The sequence below is a fragment of the Chelonoidis abingdonii genome, chromosome 21 (genome assembly GCF_003597395.2).
Source record: "Chelonoidis abingdonii isolate Lonesome George chromosome 21, CheloAbing_2.0, whole genome shotgun sequence".
NCBI lineage: Eukaryota > Metazoa > Chordata > Testudines > Testudinidae > Chelonoidis > Chelonoidis abingdonii.
This window is the reverse complement of record NC_133789.1, coordinates 9,923,814-9,944,583: the sequence shown is the minus strand read 5'-3', so window position 1 is coordinate 9,944,583 and position 20,770 is coordinate 9,923,814. Positions and strand designations below refer to the sequence as shown.

At 51.7% G+C, this 20,770-nt stretch overlaps 1 protein-coding gene across 1 annotated transcript in view; it reads left to right on the top strand.

Moving 5' to 3' along the window:
• MRC2 (mannose receptor C-type 2) overlaps positions 1-20,770 on the top strand; it is an 88,642-nt gene that overhangs the window by 34,421 nt on the left and 33,451 nt on the right. The window contains exons 2-9 of the mRNA XM_032805469.2: positions 371-778; positions 2,242-2,415; positions 3,039-3,203; positions 5,104-5,217; positions 6,730-6,873; positions 9,986-10,174; positions 12,221-12,375; positions 13,359-13,472. Of these exons, the coding sequence (XP_032661360.1) occupies positions 371-778; positions 2,242-2,415; positions 3,039-3,203; positions 5,104-5,217; positions 6,730-6,873; positions 9,986-10,174; positions 12,221-12,375; positions 13,359-13,472 (1,463 nt within the window). The remainder of the gene's footprint in view (positions 1-370; positions 779-2,241; positions 2,416-3,038; positions 3,204-5,103; positions 5,218-6,729; positions 6,874-9,985; positions 10,175-12,220; positions 12,376-13,358; positions 13,473-20,770) is intronic.

The following is a 20,770-nucleotide window of genomic DNA, read 5'->3' as shown; positions in this document are numbered from 1 at the left end:
TTGTTTTTCAAGCACTTGGAGATCCTTCTGTGCAAGTCGGTGGGGGAAAATGCACCTCCTCATTATCCTGTTAGGCAGCAGAGACTAAGGAATAAATAGCCATCACCCCAAGACATGAGTGCCCTGAAAAGCAGTGTGATATATTATACAAGAGCAGACCCACAGTCCAGCTGTTGTTACTGTGTATGTTACAGTATCCCCCAGAGGGCGTGCTGAGAGCAAGGCCCTGTTGTGTTAGGCGCTGTACAACGCAGCAGAGGAATTGACTGCCCTGGTAATTGTTGTCCAGGCAGGTGTCACAGCAGAAGCTGCTCACGTTCACATCAGGGCCTAATCGTTTCTCACTGTCTTTACTCTCTTTGTCTTCCAGATTCCAAGGTGTTTCTGATTTACAACAGCAGGCTGCAGGGCTGCTTGGAGACCAAGGACACCCTAGTGAAGGTCTCTAAATCCTGCAACGTCAGCGCCCCAGCCCAGCAGTGGAAATGGGTCTCCCGGAACCGACTCTTCAACCTCGGGACCATGCAGTGCCTTGGGGTTGCTTGGCAGGGCATCAACTCCACCGCAGCGGTGCAGTCACTGGCCACCTACGAGTGCGACCGCGAGTCCGTCAACATGAGGTGGAGCTGCCGGAGCTTAGGGGAGCATCTCTCTCAGTATCTGAACGCCAAGGCAGGGAACCTCTCCCTGGCTCCTGCCGAGAGAGGAGATCAGGCACGCGGCGGGCAGTGGAGCGTTTATACCACCCATGAAGATTTGTGCTCCAGCCCCTACTCTGGTAATGCCTGGGGAGGGCTCTGTGGTTCTGCGTTATCCCCATGATCTCTGGTTGTTTCTCTGTTGTTCTGTGATCATAGTAGAGCCCAGAGGCGCCTACTGAGATCAGAGTTCTGTTGTGGTAGGTGCTGTAGGGGTCTCGGAGTCAGCAAGAATTCAGCCATGTGCCCATTATTACTATTTGAAATGAGGTCTTCAGTCTTATCATCATTATTATTGTTTGTTAACCAGAGTTGAATAAAACAGCCCTTGCCCCAAACAGCTGACAGCACACGGCCCCGATCCTGCACTGGTATCTGCTAGGGCCTGATCCAGTTCCCATTGAAGTCAATGGAGAGACTCTCATTGACTTCCTAGATTTTTAGGGCCAAAAAGGAGGATTATTTATTTGTATTGTGGTAGCCCCTAGGAGCCCAGTCGTGGAGTAGGACCCCATTGTGCCAGGTGCTGTATATCTTGCATCAAGTCTGTCTTCTAGCCAGCATACATGAGAATTGGATTGGGCCCTTAGCATGCACCCCTTGTCCAATTCTGTTGGCTTGAATAGACTCCAAAAGGGTCTGTCTCATTACAGGATAGGGGCCAGGCTGCCTGGGAAATCCCTAGGGGGAAGAACATATAAGGGTTTCTAAAATCATTTTTCTTTCCTCCCATAAATATAGTCAAAATTTGTGCTAATGGCATGACTGACTCCCAGGGAGCTGTGCACTGCACGAATGAACGGTCTGTACCAAAGCTGCAGGGGAGTTGAAATACAAGTAGCGGAATGTTCCATAGAATTTTGCATCTTTCCTTCCTAGGATCTCAAAGCACCGGCAAACAGGATGATGACGATGTTATTTAAGGCACCGTCCTGCCGAGACCCTTGGAAACAAATGGAATCCTGCAGTGAAAACCTAATTAAACTCCAGCTTCTATGGCTCTGTCTACACTAGCGACTTTACAGCTGTTCTAGTGCAGCTGCACCATTGGAAGGTCTCCCGGTGTAACTTACGTAGGTTGGGGTGTGTTTTTTCACACCCCTGGCTGACAAAAGTTTTACCGACCAAAAGTGCTAGTGTGGACACAGTCTAAGGGCCCGATTCTCCGCTGCCCTTCATCTTGGGTCATTCTTTATGCTAGTGTGGAGTGGGTGTGAATCAGCAGTAGCTTTGCACCAAGTGCAGAGCAATGGAGAGTCGGGCCTCAGGGGTTCCAAAAGCTCAAACAAACAAAGCAGGAAGATCTGGGGTGGGTTGGTAAGGGGAGAATAATAAATCTAGGGCTGGCAGAGGCCGTTCTGTAGAACTGCAGTGGGGAGAAGGGGCTGAGACTAAGTTCAGTGCTGCACCCAGTGGTCCCACTGTCTGAAGGTATGATGGTGGGGTCAGGGACTCTGCATTGCATTTTCCCTCAGCAGCCTTCTGTCCCTCAGGAAGAGAGGCCGAGCTAGGGGGAGGATTCTCTCACTCTTTCTCTCTGCAGAAATTTACACCATCCAAGGCAATTCCCATGGGAAACCCTGCACCATCCCCTTCAAGTATGACAACCAGTGGTTCCACGACTGCACCAGCACAGGCCGGGAGGATGGGCATGTGTGGTGTGCCACCACGCAGGATTATGGCAAAGATGAACGATGGGGCTTCTGTCCCATTAAGAGTGAGTGGCGATTGGCCCGTCCAGTAACTGGCCTGGTACCAGGTGGAGGTGGCTCTTTGGGTGATGCCAGCCTGGCATTGCAGAGGGAAGGGTTGTGTCAGGGATACCAGTCTGGCACTGGTGAGGGGGTGGGGGATACAGCTGAATGGGGGATACCATCTTGGCACTGGTGAGGGGGTGGATTCCCAGCTGAATTCTGCGACCCTTCCTCAACTCGACTGGCCCCAAACTGCGTGAGTCCTGAGGCAGTCAGAGGGACACCTGGCAGAGCAAGGTGCCCAGTGCAGGGCACAGGGTTAATCATGCTCTGTAACCCTGGCTCAGAGAAGGGGGTAATGGCCAGTTGCATGCAGCGTAGCAAGCAGATGTTTGCCATGGTCTTGCACCTGGCCAGAGTCAGAGACCGCCCTAAGCCCTTTGGGTCTGCAGTGGGTACGGCCTGCCTTTGCGGTGTCCCTGGAAGAAAATTGCAACCTCTGTAATGAGAAGGAAGCCTAAGGGAAGCTGCACTACAGGTCATTAGTGGCACGTGCCCGCCTGCCGCTGGCTCTCCAGGGAGCTCTGCGCGCAGGTCAGAGTTAACCCCCGGCTCTCCCTGCCCCACTTCCCATCAATCCCCATAGGCAACGACTGCGAGACCTTCTGGGACAAGGATCACCTGACCAACAGCTGCTACCAGTTCAACTTCCAGTCCACCCTGTCCTGGCGGGAGGCGTGGAGCAGCTGCAAGCAGCAGGGGGCCAACCTGCTGAGTATCACCGAGATCCACGAGCAGACCTACATCAATGGTGAGTCTACACTGCCCCTCCAGGGCCGGCGTGGGGAAGGAAGGGGTGCTTGGAATGGGGGGCCCTAGTTAAGACTCCTTGGCAGGGGATGTGGAGGTACCAGTTAGTGCCGGCATTTGGCCTCCTTGTAGGCGAGCTTCGCCCTAGGGATAGGCCGCCCTCGCCTCAGCGAGGGCATCCTCAGCAAACACCAGGGTTGTATGGACAGGGGCAGTGTGGTGCTCTCCTCTGCGCTGGCCGCCGGGCCATTCAGTAGTGACGACCCCTGGCCTCTCAACACTACAGGTGCATCAGCACCCTCTCCTGGAACACGTCCTGGTGCCCTCACCGTAGCATCGCTGTGCACGTTCACCTACAGCTTGCTGCAAAACGGTGCATGGAGCTGTAAGGCAAATCAGCTCATTGTCTGCTGGGTGGGAGTAGATTTTTCTGGGTTCTCGCTGCTCTGAGTGGGGTGGTGTCCCCCAGGCCAGGCAGGTGCTGGCTGGGCGTGGATACCGTAGAAAGGGGTGGGAGTGGTGTGCAGGATTTGGATGCTTTGGGAAGCCTGAATGGGAGATGCTTTATAAACCTGCCATTGAGCTGTTGGCTAGCGCTGCCCTGGGCTCTTCGGCTCTTTGCTGAAGTCTTTCATAGAGCACTAACATGGGCAGCAAGTGAACGCACTGTTGGGGGCAGCTAGCCCTCACCCCTCTGCCTAAGGTCAGGTCTCGCCCTCCCCCTTCCACCCTCCCTCCCCCACCAGAGCCCAGAGTGCACCCTTCCCATGGCTACTGTCCTCCCTCATTCCCCGTGCACCTCCAGCCCTGGCACGCCAGGCAGACAACACGGTCCCAGTGCCAGACGGATGGGTAGCATGACATGGCCCCAGCGCTCCCAAGCCTTGTGCACCCCCGCCTGCCTGCCCTAGCTTCTTGGCCACAGGAGCGCGGGAAGGGAACTGGAAGCAGGCAGGAGGGGATCTGGGGACAGAGCGTGGGCAGAGCCACATCAGGCTGTTTGGAGAGGCACAGCCTTCCGCTACCTATGCTACCGTCGCCCATGCTCATTAACCTCAATATTAACCCCCTTCCAAGAGTGAGTGAGTGGGTCCTTGCCAGAGGGACCCTTTAGAGACCTGTGGGTGTGGCAGGACACGGCTGTAGCTTGGAACTTGGCAGGAAGCAGGCTGTGCAGCTGGAGAACCTGCCAAGGTGGCTATGCCCGTTTGCCTAACGAGGTGTCTGGCGGCCTCTAGAGGTACATGGGTGTTTAGCAAACCACGTCAAGGTGAGGCTGGGCAGGTTGCCTGGAGGGTCTGTGTGACCCAGCGAGACGGGAGCTTGCTGCCCAGATGTAGGGATATGCCCCATTATCCTACTAGAGTGACTGACACCCTGTGAGCAGCTTCTGTCTGCAGCTGTGCGTGTGTTCCTCCTGCTGCAGTCCGTGGGGGGGAGGCGATGCCCACACAGCCAGTGGCAGGCTGCAGCCGTGCCACTAGCGCGTGGGCCGCAGCTGTTGTATTTCCTATGCATGTGGGCGACTATGTGGAAGAGGCCGTTGGAGTCGTCAGCACTCTGAGCAGGGAAGAAGCGCGAGTGATGTTTTTAGTGACAGAAGAGAGACAGCTAGGGCAGTAGCAGGAGGGCCGGTTTCACCCACCCAGTCCTCAGGCTGACGGGGGAGTTCGGTCTCTTTGGCTCTTCTGGTCTTTGTCGTCTCTGCTGCCCGCGGATGAGGGGGGCAAGCGGCCCCGGTTGCAGTGGCAGTTTGTATGCCGTGGACCCGGGTCTGGAAGGAGCCGTGTTTGTAAGTTGATGCTGGGACCCTGTTGTGTCAGCTAGATTAGAGCTGTGTTACTTGTGAGGCCTTCCCAGAACAGGAGGTGTCTGACACCAGCGTCCTCTCTCTGTCCCAGGGCTGCTGACAGGATACAGCTCCACCCTCTGGATCGGGCTCAACGACTTGGATATGAACGGGGGCTGGCAATGGTCAGACAACTCTCCCCTGAAGTACCTCAACTGGGAGAGCGGTAAGTATGGCCGAGGGGTAAAGAGTGATACAGATGGGGAGCAGCGTCCTGCAGTGGGGTGAGGTCCTGACAAACTCACAGCAGGAGGGAGACAAAGGCAGATGTAGATGCTATCCACAGGTAGCACGGCAGAAGAGAGGGGGTCATAGAGATCCTCTGTTGTGTTGTGGCAAATCCCAGAGTCCTGCCCCAGAAGGCTAAGGAGAGATGGTCCAGGATCCTGCAGGATTTAAGAGGCAGGCTCATTTGCAGGCGCATATGTGGCAGCAGCACTTTGCCGTCTGTGGAATTACATCACCTCTCTCTGCTCCACATGATGCATGGGGACTGAGTGGAAATGGGGACATTGGGGCCATGCCAGGCACCAGGTCTCAGGGCTGCCAGATGCCAGGGAACTGTGTGCCTGGGCCAGGAGCTGCCATGGAATTGTGTGCCACTGGAGACCAGAGAAGTCTGGGCCATGTGCTGTGGTGAGACTCCATGGTTACATGGAGCTCCATGCTACATGAAAACTCATGCTGGGGTGAAATCCTGGCCCCATTGACTTCAATGAGAGTTTTGCCATGGAGTGCAGTGGGCTCAGGATTTCACCCAAGTGCCATAAAGGGGGAAAACAGAGTCTAGAAAATAAATATCTTAAAAATTAATTTAATCTAATCTGGGACCACAAAATACTAAAATGCTTTAATTTGTAATGCTGTGGTTATTGCATGGCCGGGCAGAGTTAAGGCTGTTCAGGTGCCTTAACTGTATTTCCATCTCTGACCGTGTTTGGATTTCTCTGAAACATAACGTTAACTCTGAATTTCCTGGGCTCACAAGGCTTGGTTTGGGGATAATTCCAGCATCCTTGTAATGATCTTTACCCCTAAGTTACTGCTACGAACTCTCAGCCTAAACTCCATCTTGATGTAACTTTTTGCCATGGAGTATAAATAATGAATGGTCCTGTATAATAGAGGCCAGCTGTCTGCTGCTGTTTACTGCATTCCAAGAGACGAGCCCTCAGGGGCAGGCAATTAATTTTAAAGGCAATGTCTTAAAGTTGTTCCTTCCTTTTCTCTGCCTGTATTTAGCCTGTGGCAATTGCTGTGGCAGGATATTATTGGGGGAAGTAGTTTAGGGGGCTGGATTTTCAATACTGACTTCAAAATTAGTTGTGGATGCTCAGCACTTCAGAAAATCAGACCCTAGTAAGTTTTAGGGAATAAGAATAGCACCTGCCAGGACTCTAGCTGAGGTTTTAGAGGCCCCAGGCGCTTATGCTTCAAGGCATAGGCTGATCACCAGTTTGAGGTCAGGAAGAAATTTCCCCTGCTGTATAGTATTGCTCCAAAAGCAGTATTATAGGGTTTTACCCCTATTTTTTTGAAGCATCTGGCAGTGTCCACTAGCTGGACCATGTTCCTCTGCTCTGGTTTCTATTTGAACTCCTGTGTATTCATCCAGGGGATGGGCTCTAATGCTCATATTTTCCCTACCCTTCCTCCTACCCTCAACTCCTGCTTGTAGACCAGCCTGACAATCCCAGCGAAGAAAACTGTGGAGTGATCCGGACGGAATCTTCAGGGGGCTGGCAGAACAGGGACTGCAGCATTGCACTGCCGTATGTTTGCAAGAAGAAACCCAATGCCACCTCCGATCCGTTCACGACAGGTGAGCTGGAGAGCCTGCCCGCACTGCAGTATCCAGAGATCTCACATTTTTCCTTCTCCCCCACAGCTTTTCTTTTTCTGTCTTTGATAACAAAACAAGGCCCCCCCCCACCCCCCAAATCCTGGACGCACTCTGCACAGATGTCCGTATTGGTTGGTTGGTTTTTTTAAAAGGAGGAAAAAAGAAAGGGAGGGTGCTCAGCACCTCTGGGTATGAGACTCTAAGATCCTAGGCAGGGATTGGGCCTGATTCTGCACCACCTTGCACCTCCGGTTGGGTCCGGTCTCTCCCACTCTTCCCTTCCTGGGGCCACTTACTGAGAACCCTAAGTACAGAATTGCATCTATCACTGCGGCTTGCATGTTTCTTCCTATGACGAGGGATGAGCAATCAGCTCCTGCAGAGGGAACGAGAACTGCCCCGGTAGCCAGTGGGAAGCTTTGCCCATCACACAAACCAGGGCAGCTCTCGGAAGTTGCCAAACTGGTTTCTTTTGATTATTTCCCACCTCTCCTGCAGTTGGGATATATTAAAATATCACATGGTTTTGCCCCCATTTGGAATTGCTCTGTGCAGGTGTCAGTGACGACCTGTGGTGCAAAGCAGTGGAGAATCTGCCCCATCCCTTCATAAGACCTTAGGGCCTGACACTGAAGGTACGTCTACACTACCCGCCAGATCGGCAGGTAGTGATTGATCTATCGGGGATCGATTTGTCACATCTAGTGTAGACACAATAAAATCGATCCCCGATCGCTCTGCCGTCGACTCCGGAACTTCACCGCGGCGAGAGGAGGAAGCGGAGTCGATGGGGGAGCGGCAGTGGTCAACTTGCCGCCGTCCTCGCAGCCAGGTAAGTCCACCTAAGATGCGCCGACTTCAGCTACGCTATTCGCTGAAGTTGTGTATCTTAGGTTGACACTCCCCGCCCCGCCCCAGTGTAGACCTAGCCTGAGAGGGGCTGAACCCCCCAGCTCCCATTTAAATGACTGGAGTTGGAGGGTGCAGGTTCAGCTTGTCTCACCGTGGATACAATACGTGTGGAACGCTGTCAGAATGCTAATGTGCACCACGGAAATGCGACTCGTTTCCTCTCCTTCCTCCCGGCCCCTTTCATCTCTGCTGCCTTCTGTCTGCAAGGTGGTGATTACACATCCCAGGTGTGTGTGGCTTCCTACCTTTCAGCCACACAAGAAGAGAACTGACTGCCCCCAGAGTGGTACAGCCTAGAGATGCTTGGTGCAATTATGAAATGCAAATTAGAAGAGGCAAAATGGGACTTTAATTGTATTCCAAGGGGAGGAGGGGGCATCATCGCTCAGGGTGTGACATTACTGCTGTCCAATCAGAAGACTTCTTTGGAGTCTGGCACTCTAAATCATTGAGCAAATTCCTCTGCTTTGTAGCTGATGGTTATCTTGAGTGACTCCTTTCTCAGCTCCATGTGGGTCAGGTCGCCCAGCGGCTCAGCACTTCAGCCTCGTCTCCACCTTATGATGAGTTGAAAGCATTCTCCAAGCTGCTGGCCTGCCACCTGGATGGGCATGCTGAGATGTGTGCCAAGCCAGCTGCTTGATCTGTCACTGCTTTCCTACAGCTTGCACTAGGGCAGCTTTGTAACAAACATGAAATATATTGAACATCCAATGCCAATTTCTGACAACCTTCTACCTGATAGTGCTGTGTCAGAAATAATAAATCAGCCAATGCACCATGCTGTGTCTGGCTCTTCTCCTCACACTCAGTTTTCTATGTTTTATTCATCTGGTGGGTGTTTTTGGTTTTTTTCCTCCATTCAGTACATCTGTTTTCGCAAGAGATTTATTTTTTCTTACTAGCATGGCCTTTCTCTGGCTGTTTCTGATGGGGCTGTCAGCATGCTGTTGTTGTTTTGTTACTATTTTAACAATTCTTTTTGAACTGGGATAGCCCCTAGGAGTCCCAGTCCTAGACCAGGACCTCAGTGCGCTAGGCGCTGTGCAAACACAGAGCAGCCTAAGTTATGTGACAAGGCTGATTGTGGTGGTGGCAGTTCATGCAATGTGGACATCCATCCACTGAGAACTGGATTGCAGCCCACCATGCTCATTGCCTTTAGGTAGGGCCCTACCAAATTCACGGCCATGAAAAACACATCACGGACCGAGAAATCTGGTCTCCCCAGTGAAATCTGGCTATTGTAGGGGGGCCACAGTATTGCCACTCTTACTTCTCTGCTGCTTCTGGCAACAGCGCTGCCTTCAGAGCTGGGTTCCTGCCCAGCAGCCGCCACTGTCCGGTTGCCCAGCTCTGAAGGCAGTGCCGAAGTAAGGGTGGCAGTACAGCTTTGCTCCCTATAATAGCCTTTCAACCCCCGCCCAACCCTCTTTTGGGTCAGGACTCCCACGGTTACAACACTGTGAAATTTAAGATTTAAATATCTCAAACTGTAAAATTCAATATTTTTTTGTAGACGCTGTGACCATGACATTTATCAAAATGGACTGTGGATTTGATAGGGGCCTATATATAGTCCAGCAAAAAGCTGCCACGTGGCTGTAGCTTTCAGTCGCTACTGTCCTGCAGGCTGTGAGCTGGGCTGACTGATTTGCACCCCCTTGGTGGGAGTAGGAAAAAGGGGTTTAAGAAGAGAGAACCTCAGTGCTCTTAAACTGCGGGAAGCCCCTGAAGCTGTTGTGAAGTCAGTTGATCCAGGTGCTGGTGTAAAGATGCCAGTTGGGGAGCGCACCATCCCCGGGTGAATTCATGGAGCACTCAGATTGCTTGCGGGGAGGATGGCAGTGGGGGCTCACAGCGTAGGGAGGAGGGAATTGCTGAGAACATGCTAGTTGGCGATGGAATCTGGCCCGTTGCCAAGGGAACAATTGCCACTTCATAAGTGATCCGTGCAACTCCCCTTCCTGTCCCTCGACAGCAGAACCACAGGGCTGAGGAACTCCGGTCTGGTGTATTTCCAGACCCTCTTGCTACTTGGGGGCTCTGCCACTTCTAACACAGACCGTGCACTCGTGGCTGGACGCCACTGGCACCGTGGAGGAGAACAGGCTTAGAAGGGAGCAATGCGGGAAGTTAGCAACAAGGCTCCTTAGCAGTCTGCTCTGGGTCCCTGCAGACTCCTGGTCGGAGGTGAAGGTTGATTGTGAGCCTACCTGGCAGTCCTTCCAGTCCAGCTGCTACCGGCTGGTTGGCGAGAAGAAGAGCTGGCAAGACGCGAAGAAGACCTGCTTGCGCGGTGGTGGGGACCTGGTGAGCATCCACACGCTCTCCGAGCTGGAGTTTGTCACCAAACAGGTCAAGCAAGGTAGGGTTAAAGCAGATCTGCTCTCTGTCGCCCTGGGGACACGCTAGGGACCCGGATCAGAGCTGTGAATAGGTTCTTTTGGAATGTGCGTGGCGGGGGGAGCCCATAGCTTCACTGGCACAGTACCTGCAGGTGCATGGTTCTGTGCTGCACATACATGTTCATATTCACCTTTACGTGTTTGCATCCACGTGAGATATCTACCAAAGGTACTTCTAGAGCCCCTATGACTAGCTCAGCCCCTCACGCTCTAATGCATTCACCCCAGTGAGGCAGGGCAGAGCCAATCTCCCCGTTGTATAGATGGAGAACTGAGGCCCACAGAGGCTAAGTGACTTCTCCAAGGTCACGCAGGGAGGCCATGGCTGGAGCAGGGATTTAAACCTGCATTTGCTGAGTGCTGTAACTACTGGACAGTCTTTCCTCTCTGTAATATGCCTTGCACCAGGAGTGGTCCCAGTGAGGCTACTAGTGGAGGAAAGTACTACTCAGAGTGAGTAGAGGTATCATGATCTGGCCCATAATAGGCTCTGTTCCTGGCTCTAATGCTGGCTTGTTGTGTGGCTGTGGATAAGTCCCTCCCACCACCTCAGTTTTCCCATCTGTGAAATGGGGTTGGGGATGCTTCTCTGACTCTGGGATTATGAAGGTAGTTTAATTCAGTCTGTGAATGAGGTTGAGATCTGTAGATGGAAGGTGCTATAGAAAGTATCATCCCCTGACGTCTTATGAATCTATCAGAGATAGTACAAGAAGCACTTAACATGTATTAAGTGCATCATTTATCTGCTGGGGCAATGACTGACATTTCATACATTAATCTCAATAAGGAATAAAAAGAAATGGCCCCATTCTCTTTGAGTCGATACTGACCCAATGCCCCAGGGGGAAGGTGGCGGGCACTGTGCTTCTGGTGATGGCATTGTTTCCATGAGATGTAAAACTGAGGCCCTGGACCACTAGTGGTTATTAAAGATCTCCTGGCACTCTTTTAAGAATAGGGATTGCCCTGACTGATTCCAAATTGGGTACCTGCTTAGGGAAAGCTTCCCCCAACAGTTTCAGTTAGATACAGTTTTAGTCTACACATCTTTGTCCTAAATTTGCTCTGTAATAATGCTCCTGTGTGCTGTTAAATAGCCACCACGTTCCATCCAGGAGGTGGCTGCTTTTTATGGAGTGCAGTGATACTATAACCTACCTCGGAGAAGCATTTGTAAAACACTTTCAGACCGTTCCCCACAAGAACAGACGTGCAGAGTATTTATTCATTATTAGCCAAGGCAAGGCATGTCCTTTTGAAAGGACTCTTCTTGTCGAGTACAAACTGAGTCCTGTGTTCCCAACCCAGGTCAATGTATCTACTCTAAGGATGAGTTTAATGCAGAGTTTTGAATCACCATTGGCATGTCAGAATGTCCTATTGCAGCCAAGTAATGCAGGCTGTGTCTTCCCCACAAATAAAGGCGTGATTGCTGAGCAGGCAGGCATACTGGTGTTAGCTTTAATCTAGCTGGCATGGGTTACAATAGCAGAGGAGACTTGGAAGTACGCACAAAGGGACCAACAAGAAGGTTGTATGGGCAGCTTTAATTCTGTCATGGCTTAACTTTTGAGTGTTTGACTTCGCTACCCTAATGTTCTTTGAATGAATTTGTCTTGCATGTAATATTGTTATCGTTGGCTTGGATTTTCAAAGGAGCCTAAAAGAACTTTGGCTCTGGAAACTGTGCACTTAACTCCCTTGGATGTCTCAGAAATTCTGACCGTTATTGTTTATCTGTAACCCCTAAGAATCCCAGTTGAGGATCAGAGCCCAATGGCACTAGACGCTGTACAAACAGCTAACAAGGAAGCCAGTCCCTGTCCCAGGCAGCTCACAGCCAACGTGGCTTGTAACTTGTGAGAAGCTCATCTGATCCATGAATGCTCAGAGGGGCAGACTTTTCTCTTTGTGCCAAAGTGCTACTGTGCTTCAGTAGGGTGAGGTTCGCCCCAGACACCAGAGCTGGACTCTGACCTGCTCTTCCCCTTTCTGCTTGGCAGATGTTGAGGAGCTCTGGATTGGCCTGAACGACCTCAAGCTGCAGATGAATTTTGAGTGGTCAGACGGGACGCCGGTGAGGTTCACGTACTGGCACCCCTTTGAGCCCAACAACTTCCGAGACAGCCTGGAGGACTGTGTGACTATCTGGGGACCGGTGAGGACTGATCGTGGAGGAGGCATGGGACAGGATGTGGGACCTTTCCTACCCAATTCGCAGGGGTGGAATGGAGTAATTGGAGCTTGGCAGAATTCAATCTATACATATTTTAAACCTTAACAGAGCTCGATGTTTATTTTTAAGTATTTTTACAGCTGCGGGAAATTACTTGGGGGTCAGACAACAATTATTTAATGACTGTAGAGGTTGAGATTCAAGAAGTTAAGCTTTGTAACCATCAAAACACTAATTGTCAACCTCGCATGTCAGAGTGGTACATTGTAAATATCCTTACATCAAACCCTAGTAAGTTTCCAAGCAGCGTTTTTCTTACTTTGCCTATTTGTAAATTTCAGTTACTAATTGATAGAAATAGTTTTTTGTTGGTTTGTGTGCGCTTGGTGAAATCAGCGTTTACTGACATTTACTGGTCAAAATCTAATCCCGCCGAGCCTAGATAGATGGGTATAAGCTCTGTGCCGACAGCCCCGGAGACTGGAGCGAGCTCTGTCCATCTAAGAGTGTGGCACAGACAGCAGTGTGCCACCAGTGCCCCTTAAACCTGAGCACGAGGGTGGTCTCCGTGACCGACTCATTCCTTGCCTTCTCCTGCAGAGGCTGCTGACAAGGGGGCCCTTTCCGGTGGTGATTGTAATGTGTGGGCAGCTGACCCACTGAGAACCGGACCGAGTGCCACCAAACGCCTGTCACACAGGCCACGCAACAGGAGCCACTGCCCTCCTAAGCTGGATTTGAATCAACCAGAGGTTCTCTGCAAGATCAGACCCTGTACTGGGGACAGATAAAGGGAAGGGGGGATTCACAATGATGGGGTAATGTAGAGCAGCATGGGACGGAAGCACAGGGTCGGTGGGACTTACCCAAGCTTGCCACTGAAAATATCCCATCTCTGGTCCTTTGAGAGCTGCATTTGCTGTGATCTACCTTTTGCCTGACCTGCTCTTTGCCATCCTCTCCAGGAAGGGAGGTGGAACGACAGCCCGTGTAACCAGACGCTGCCCTCTATCTGTAAGAAGCCTGGCCGGGTGAGTCAGCGGGGAGAGGAGGAGGAGGAGGACCACGGCTGCAGGAAGGTGAGTGGGCCTCTGCCAGCCCAAGCTCCACTGACCACGGCTGACACCTGAGTCCCCCAGCATCGCCGCCTCCTCTCCCCCCACGAGTATTCCTCTCTAGGGAGGTGCACCCCCACTGTTTGAAAATCGCTGCTTTAGTGCGATTTATTTCCATTTTTAGAGACTACATTACTGTAACAGGCGCATGACATTTACCCACAGTGACTCTGTAGATAAGATGTAACTTCAATTCATGGGGCCCCTGTGGCGTGGAGCCCCAGGCAATTGCCCTGTTTGCTACCCCCTCACGCTGGCCCTGGCCTGGGGGTGTTTGCTGCCAGAGGAAGGAATCTCATGTGGTACTGGAATCACCAAGCCAAGGAGCTGTTGCTTGCTTCAGGCAGGCAGGCTCAGATCAGAGCAGGCATCCTGTTTGCCTGTGTCATCCCAGAGGGCCCCTGGGCTCGGGCTGTGGGGGCATATTTGAGCCGTCCTTTGCCAATGGCGATGCACCCATACTTTGGAGGGACGGTGTCTCCATTTCTCATGACCAGGGAGGGACTTAAGAAACCCAAATGGGCCAGTGAAACACTGGGTCTCTCCCTTCGACCCCCGTGACCTTGGGATGCAAAAGCTAAACCCCTTGGAGAAAGCTTCCTCCCTAGTCATCCCACTGCTGCACTGCGGGATCTGTAGGCACAGCAGTGGAGCCATGGCATCTCGGCTCGTTGCCCATGACCCCTCCAGAGCCAGCAGCTCACCTCAGCGAGGTGTTCGCAGCTGCAAGCTACCTCCTGAGGGCTGGTGTGGGGCTCAGCTTTGCATGGAGCTTTGCTGCAGACAGCTTGACTGCCTGTCTGACTACAGGGGAAGGGTGTCGGAAAGCTGTAACCCTGACTTGTCTCGGATGGGTCCAGCCCCAGAGACTGTCACCTGGCTGGCGGGTGGGACCAAGTACTGGAATTACAGAAGGGGGCTCTGAAGGAGAAGGTTAAAGCTGAGCAAGGAGGAGTGAAGAACTGAAGAAACTCCGCGCCCCCCCCCCTCCCCCACACTCCTAGATCCGGGGATAGCATGCTGAAGGCCTGTGGGGAGGTGGCTCCTGACAGCTGTGTGCTGTCCAGCTGCATAGTGTCCAGACGTGCATCCGCCCTTGCATGAGGCCAGCTGTGCAATGCCAAGTCTCCAGTCCAGCTGCGTGCTGGCCGGGTCTGGTGCGGAGGGGGCTAGCGGGGCTGCTTGCTGGCAGTCTTATCAGGGGGGAGGTGGAGCTCTGAAATACCAGGCCCACTGCTCCCACCGAGTGGGACGAGGTGACATGACTAGATCCTGGATAGGGAGGAGAAGAGTGTCTCCTGCGAAAGACTGAGCAGCCTCCGCTCCCATCCACAAATAGGGGGGAGCAGGTTTGAGTCCAGCTGGATAAATCCCATCTTCCATCTGTTCCCTGGTAGTGTGGTTAATGCGAGGCTGCGCCCCCTGTTATTTTAGGGTGTGTGGGCCACAGGCAGGCTTCAATTAGCCCTGTCAAAGCAAGTGACCGGGAAACCAATTGCAGTAAGACCTGCACCCCCGCCCTCATCCTGAAGTTGGTCTGCGTTTCAAACAAAATGATTGGTTATCCCCTCCCCAACCCTGGCTCCATTCACAGAAAGGCTGTTCCTCTGCTGAGGCATCTTGCTCAGCTTGGCAGCCCCAAGAGAATCGGAAAGCCAGTAGGACTGGGTTTCAAGCTAGGAAAAAACAGCTACGCTGGGCAACTGGAAGGTGCCTTCATACGGTGCGAAGGAGCCCCGATGACATAAATAGACCTGGATGTGTCAAAAGGAGAGGTGAAAAGAGGTGTCCCATCCCCGCCCCGTGATGGGATGGAGAGCAGGGGAGGAGGGACAGCGCACATGGGACCAGCCGCAAAGGGAATGGAATGAGGTTCGAGTGGTTACGGTTACTCCGGAGCTCAGGGGCTTGGGGGCACCATTAATGGGGGTGCTGTCCTAAGTGACCACCCCTTCTGGGAAGAAACTGCACTGCCTCCTTCCCTGATGCTCTCCTGCAGCATTCACTACCCTGCCCTGGCGGAGGCCTGATTTTCAAACGGGCTCTCAGCTCCTGATTCTGCACTAGTGGCCAGGTGCAGAACAGTGGCCAGGTTTTCAGAACAGAAGCACCTCGCTCCGCTCAGATGGCTGGGAGTTTCCTCTGGTGCTGCATTCGCAGTGGATGTGTCAGGCCGCTGCATTTGTCCTAGGATATTGTACCACCATTGCCCCTAAGGGGTGGTATTGTTGCCTAGTGGATAGCACACTGGTCTGGGCTTTGAGAGACCGGGGGTCTGTTCCTGGCTCTGCCACTGACCTAGTGGGTGACTTTGGGTGTGCCTCAGTTTCTCCACCCGTAATATGAGGATAATGTTATTGACCTCCTTTATAAAGGGCTTTGAGATCTACAGGTGAAAAATGCTAGATAAGAGCTAGGCGTAATTATCTCCCACTCTCTCTCTTTTGGCACTAAGGCTGCTAACAGTAGCTTGGGTCTCCGTACCAGCTGGCTGTGGCCATCCGCCAGATCCCGTAGCATTTCTGCTAGCTTCCACTCATCCAGTTCTAGGCCCTTTAAGGGTTAATGTTTGTAAATGGGTATAAATCCTCATTTGTTCAGGGTTTGCAGAAAAGACTAGGCTTGATTCATGCTGGCACGTGAGAGCTGTCTCGTTCCAGTTCTGATGCATGGCCTTGATGGGGTCGTGCCATGCAGACATTTGCTCCTGCTAGAGTATGAGATGTGACCACATCACACCCAGCCTCTCCTGCATGGAGGACTAATGAGCTGCCAGATCCCTCTGTTGAAGCAGTGGAAGCTCCATCACTGGAGACGTTTTACCGCTGAGCTGTACAGAGCTCTAGAAACGGATGCAGGGAACGCTCCTGCGCTGGCCAGGGGGGTGGCCCAGATGACGCCTGGTAGGGCTGTGAGTTCCATGCTTTCTCATCAGCTGGTTGGCTGGCACAGAAAGATGCTCCAGCGCTATTGGAGGCTGACTTCAGAGCAGCCCCTCCAGTTGAGGCATTGCCTGGGCTCTGAGCCCTGCGGGGGGAGGCATGGCTCAGGATGGCTTGACAGGCGAGAATCTGGTAATGACATCTGCAGGTTCGGGCTCCTTCCATAATCGTGTTTGATCCGTGTGCCCCGAGGCTGCTGCAGCTTGGGGGTGCAGGGGAGGGTTGCAAATGGGCTGATGAAATCGCCGCTAAATATAAAAAATCCTGCACGGAGGATTAAAAGCAGTTTCCAGGGCCGCATTTATTCTAGAGCAATTAGCCGCCTTGGGCCTTCTTCACGCTGCTGCAGCAGCTGCCTCCCCTGTGTCTTTCTGGCGGGAACTCCCAGAGTCTGCCAGACATCAGGAGTGACACACTAATCCCTCCAGCATGGCCGGGGGGAAGGAGCTGGCCCCTTGACGCACTGAGGTCCTGGTGAGATTAGGGAGGCAGCAGATGAGAAGCGTCCCTCCCTGGAGCTGAGGCTTTGGCAAGTCAGGCTGCTGGCTTGCAAAAGCGGACAGAAGGGGTGTGGTGCATGGGGGGAGGGGAATTGCATTGCAATGCTGCCAGATTCCTTCAGCCAGAATTGGAAACTGAAGCATCTTAGCCGTGGGGTCATTTTGCCTGTGGCCGGCAGGTCCCTCGTGCTGCAGGGTGGCTCTCTGGCCAGTGGCATTGCAGGGAGACCGCGCTGCCCACAGACCAAGCAGGGCAGCCCAGGGTCAGAGCCAGAGGTGAGCTGCCTGGCACTGAAGGGGTCATGCCAAGATTGAATGTTTTTTTCCAGGCGCCTTGTTTTGTCCATACGTCCTCACCCTGTTACTGGGGTGCTGCCGCCTGATGCAGGGTCCCCGACCTGATCTCTCTGTTTTCTGTTCTGGTCTCTTTGCACAAGGGCCTGCCCTGAGTGACTTTCCATCTGAGAACCCGTTGTCCCTACACGGGACCTCAACGCTGCCCTGCACCCCAGAGAAGCTGCCTCCTGCCTGCCCTCTTTGTCAGTGCTTGTGTTTAAGACACAAGGTCTCCCTGGGCTCTGTTCCTGGCTCTGCCATGGCCATGCTGTGTAGCCGTGGCCAAGTTACTCTCTGCCTCAGTTTCTCCATCTTGTAAAATGAGGACAGTACTCCCCTGATGCCCGTGAAGGCTGTAAAGCTCCTTCCATTACTGTTTGTAAATACTTGGGCAGAAGAGGCTAGAGTGGGTCACAAGTGGTGGTTCATGAGTTTCACTCAAGTCTTGAAAACCCCCAGATGATAAGCCTTATGCAAATGACATTAAGGCACTGGTGATCTGAAATCGCTGTAGTATCCTTCATCCTAAAGGAACCCAAACCACATTTCTCTGGGGATCTCTTCTCCCACCCCTGGCTGCAGACTCCTCTAAGGTGGGTCTCATCAGCTGTTTTAACATCTCTCAGTAATGCTACACAACAGCTTAGGAGAGGAAGTGACGAAGATCCAGCCTCCAGGTAAACTGGCAAAGGAGAATGTCATTATCTAGGTTGGTGAGAACACCAATGTTAATATCTTTTCCTTACAGGGGGGGGAAAGCAGCATTTGATCTTCAGTGACCAGCTGTACTCAGGACCTCGGTTTTTCAGCTGATCTGAAAAAAGGTGCCCCTGAGGGCAGGGTCCCTTGGTGCCAGATTGGAGCACTGGGTTCAGCTCTGACTCAGAGAACGCCATGTAGTGGATCACCTCGACCAGTTCTTGTAGTACCGGAGAGATTTCCCATCACAGCCCAGCCAGCCTAAGCATGCCTAGTGATGAGATCAGCAGAGTTACAACCCGCCTCTAGTTGCAAACCATCATGCTGTCCCTGGATTGCCAAGGGATAAAACTGCCAGAAAATTAAATGAGATCCTGAGACTGCAGATTATAATGAAGAAAAATCCATTCCCGCACCCCCCAGCTCTTTGTCATCTGCAATAAGGAAATCAATGTCCTGCTGATGATTGGCCTGCTACCCTGTACCTCTCTGTAACTTCGTTCCAGCCTGAGCTATGAAATCTGTTTCACACAAACTCACTCCGCCATGCACACATGCTGCCCACAGCGAGGGAAACAAGAGCGTCTTGCTGTGCTTGGTTGCTGTCTGGGTACTTAAAGCCAGCCTGCATAGCCTGACTCAGAGGACAAAAGCACAGCTGGTTACCAGAGAAATACCAAATGGGAGCTCACTATGAGTGAAGGCTGCTTGTGAGTAACTCAGAGGCCAGCTGAATTCATGCCCAGCCGGCAGGTCTCTGGGGGATCCAGCCAGCGAATTCCACTCGTCGTTCCTCCATCAGAGTCTTAATTCACCTCGTGAAGGCATCTCATGCTCTGGCAAAACTGAGGGGCGAGGGGCAGCTTTCTCTGGATGTGGCAGCCTCAGGCAGGCAACCTGAGTGTGCACTGTAAGGGGTTCTCCCAGAGGCAGGGAGTCAGAATTTTGTTTATAAACAGAGTCATTAACAGGTGATTAAGATAAAAAAGCACTGATAGGACGTTCCCTAAAGTTAAATGATCTGTTCCGAGCTTGGTGAACTGCGAAAGTGAGTAGCCTAAATGACAGAAATTGTAGATTTTTTTTTCTATAGTTGTTTCAATCGTTGAAGAGGTGGTAAGGAAGTTACTAATACCTTTCTTTGAGAAGAGAACTGATTTTTTAGACAAAGGAAATGCAGTAGATCGAATCTACCTGGATGTCAGTAAGGCATTTGATACAGTTCCACATGGGAAATTATTAGCTAAATTTGCGAAGATGGGGATGAATATATGAGAACTGAAAGATGGATAAGGAACTGGTTAAAGGGGAGACGACAACAGGTCATACTGAAAGGTGAACTGTCAGGCTGGAGGGAAGTTACTAGTGGAGTTCCTCAGGGACTGGTCTTGGGACTAACCTTCTTTAACATTTTTATTACTGACCTTGGCACAAAAAGTGGGAGTGTACTCATAACATTTGCAGATGACACAAAATTGGGAGGTATTACCAATACCCAGGAAGATCAGAAGACCATACAAGATGTGGATGACCTCATAAGCTGGAGTAATAGAAATGGGAATGATATATAATAGTACGAAGTGCAAGGTCATGCATTTAGGGACTTAACAACAAGCATTTTTACTATAAGCTGGGGATTTATCAGTTGTAAGTGACAGAGGAGGAGAAAGAATTGGGGATATTGGTTGGTCACAAGATGACTGTGAGCCACCGATGTGATGCTGCTGTGAAAAACGCTAACGCAGTCCTAGGATGTATCAGGTGAGGTATTCACAGTAGAGACAGGGAAGTGTTAGTACCATTATTCAAGGCACTGGTGAGACCTCGTCTGGAGTATTATGTGCAATTCTAGTCTCCCATGTTTAAGAAAGATCAGTTAAAACTGGAACAGGTGCAGAAAAGGGTTACTAGGATGATCTGGGGAATGGAAAACCTACCTTCTGAGAAGACTCTAACCAATAGAAGGCCATGGGGATATCTGATTACTCTGTATAAATACATCAGAGGGATAAATACCAGGGAGGGAGAGGAGTTATTTAAGTTAAGCATCAGTGTGGACCCCAGAACAAATACATATAAACTGGCCATCAACAAGTTTAGGCTTGAAATTAGGTGAAGGTTTCTAACCATCAGAGGAATGAAGTTCTGGACCAGCCTCCGAAGGCTAACTGGCTTCAAGACTGAGCTTGATAAGTTTATGGAGGGGATGGTGTGACAGGATTGCCTACAATGGCATGTGGCCCATCGGCAACTGCCTGTAGCAAAATCTCCAACAGCTGGAGACAGGGCACTAGATGGGGAGGGCTCTGAGTTACTACAGAGAATTCTTTCGCAGATGTCTGCCTGGTGGATCTTACCCACATGCTCAGGTCTATCTGATCATCATATTTGGGGTCAGGAACGAATTCTGCCCCGGGTCAGATTGGCAGTAACCATGTGGGTTTTTCACCTTCTGCAACCTGGAGGTTTAAACAAGTGTAAATGGTGAATTCTCTGTAACTTTAAGTCTTTAAGCCCTGATTTGAGGACTTCAGTAACTCAGCCAGAGGTTAGGGGTCTGTTACTGAGGGGTTGGGGGGTGAGGTTCTGTGGCCTGCCATGTGCAGGAGGTCAAACTAGATGATCATGATGGTCCCTTCTGACTTTGGTAAAAGTATCTCAGTCAGAATAGACATTACAGTTTTAAACCTAACCAGTGTCCCTTACGTGCCTGACCACAAGATGTCCAAACGTGTTCGTATTAGAGCTGAATGGGGGCTCTAAAGTTTGTTTATTTTTTTCTTGA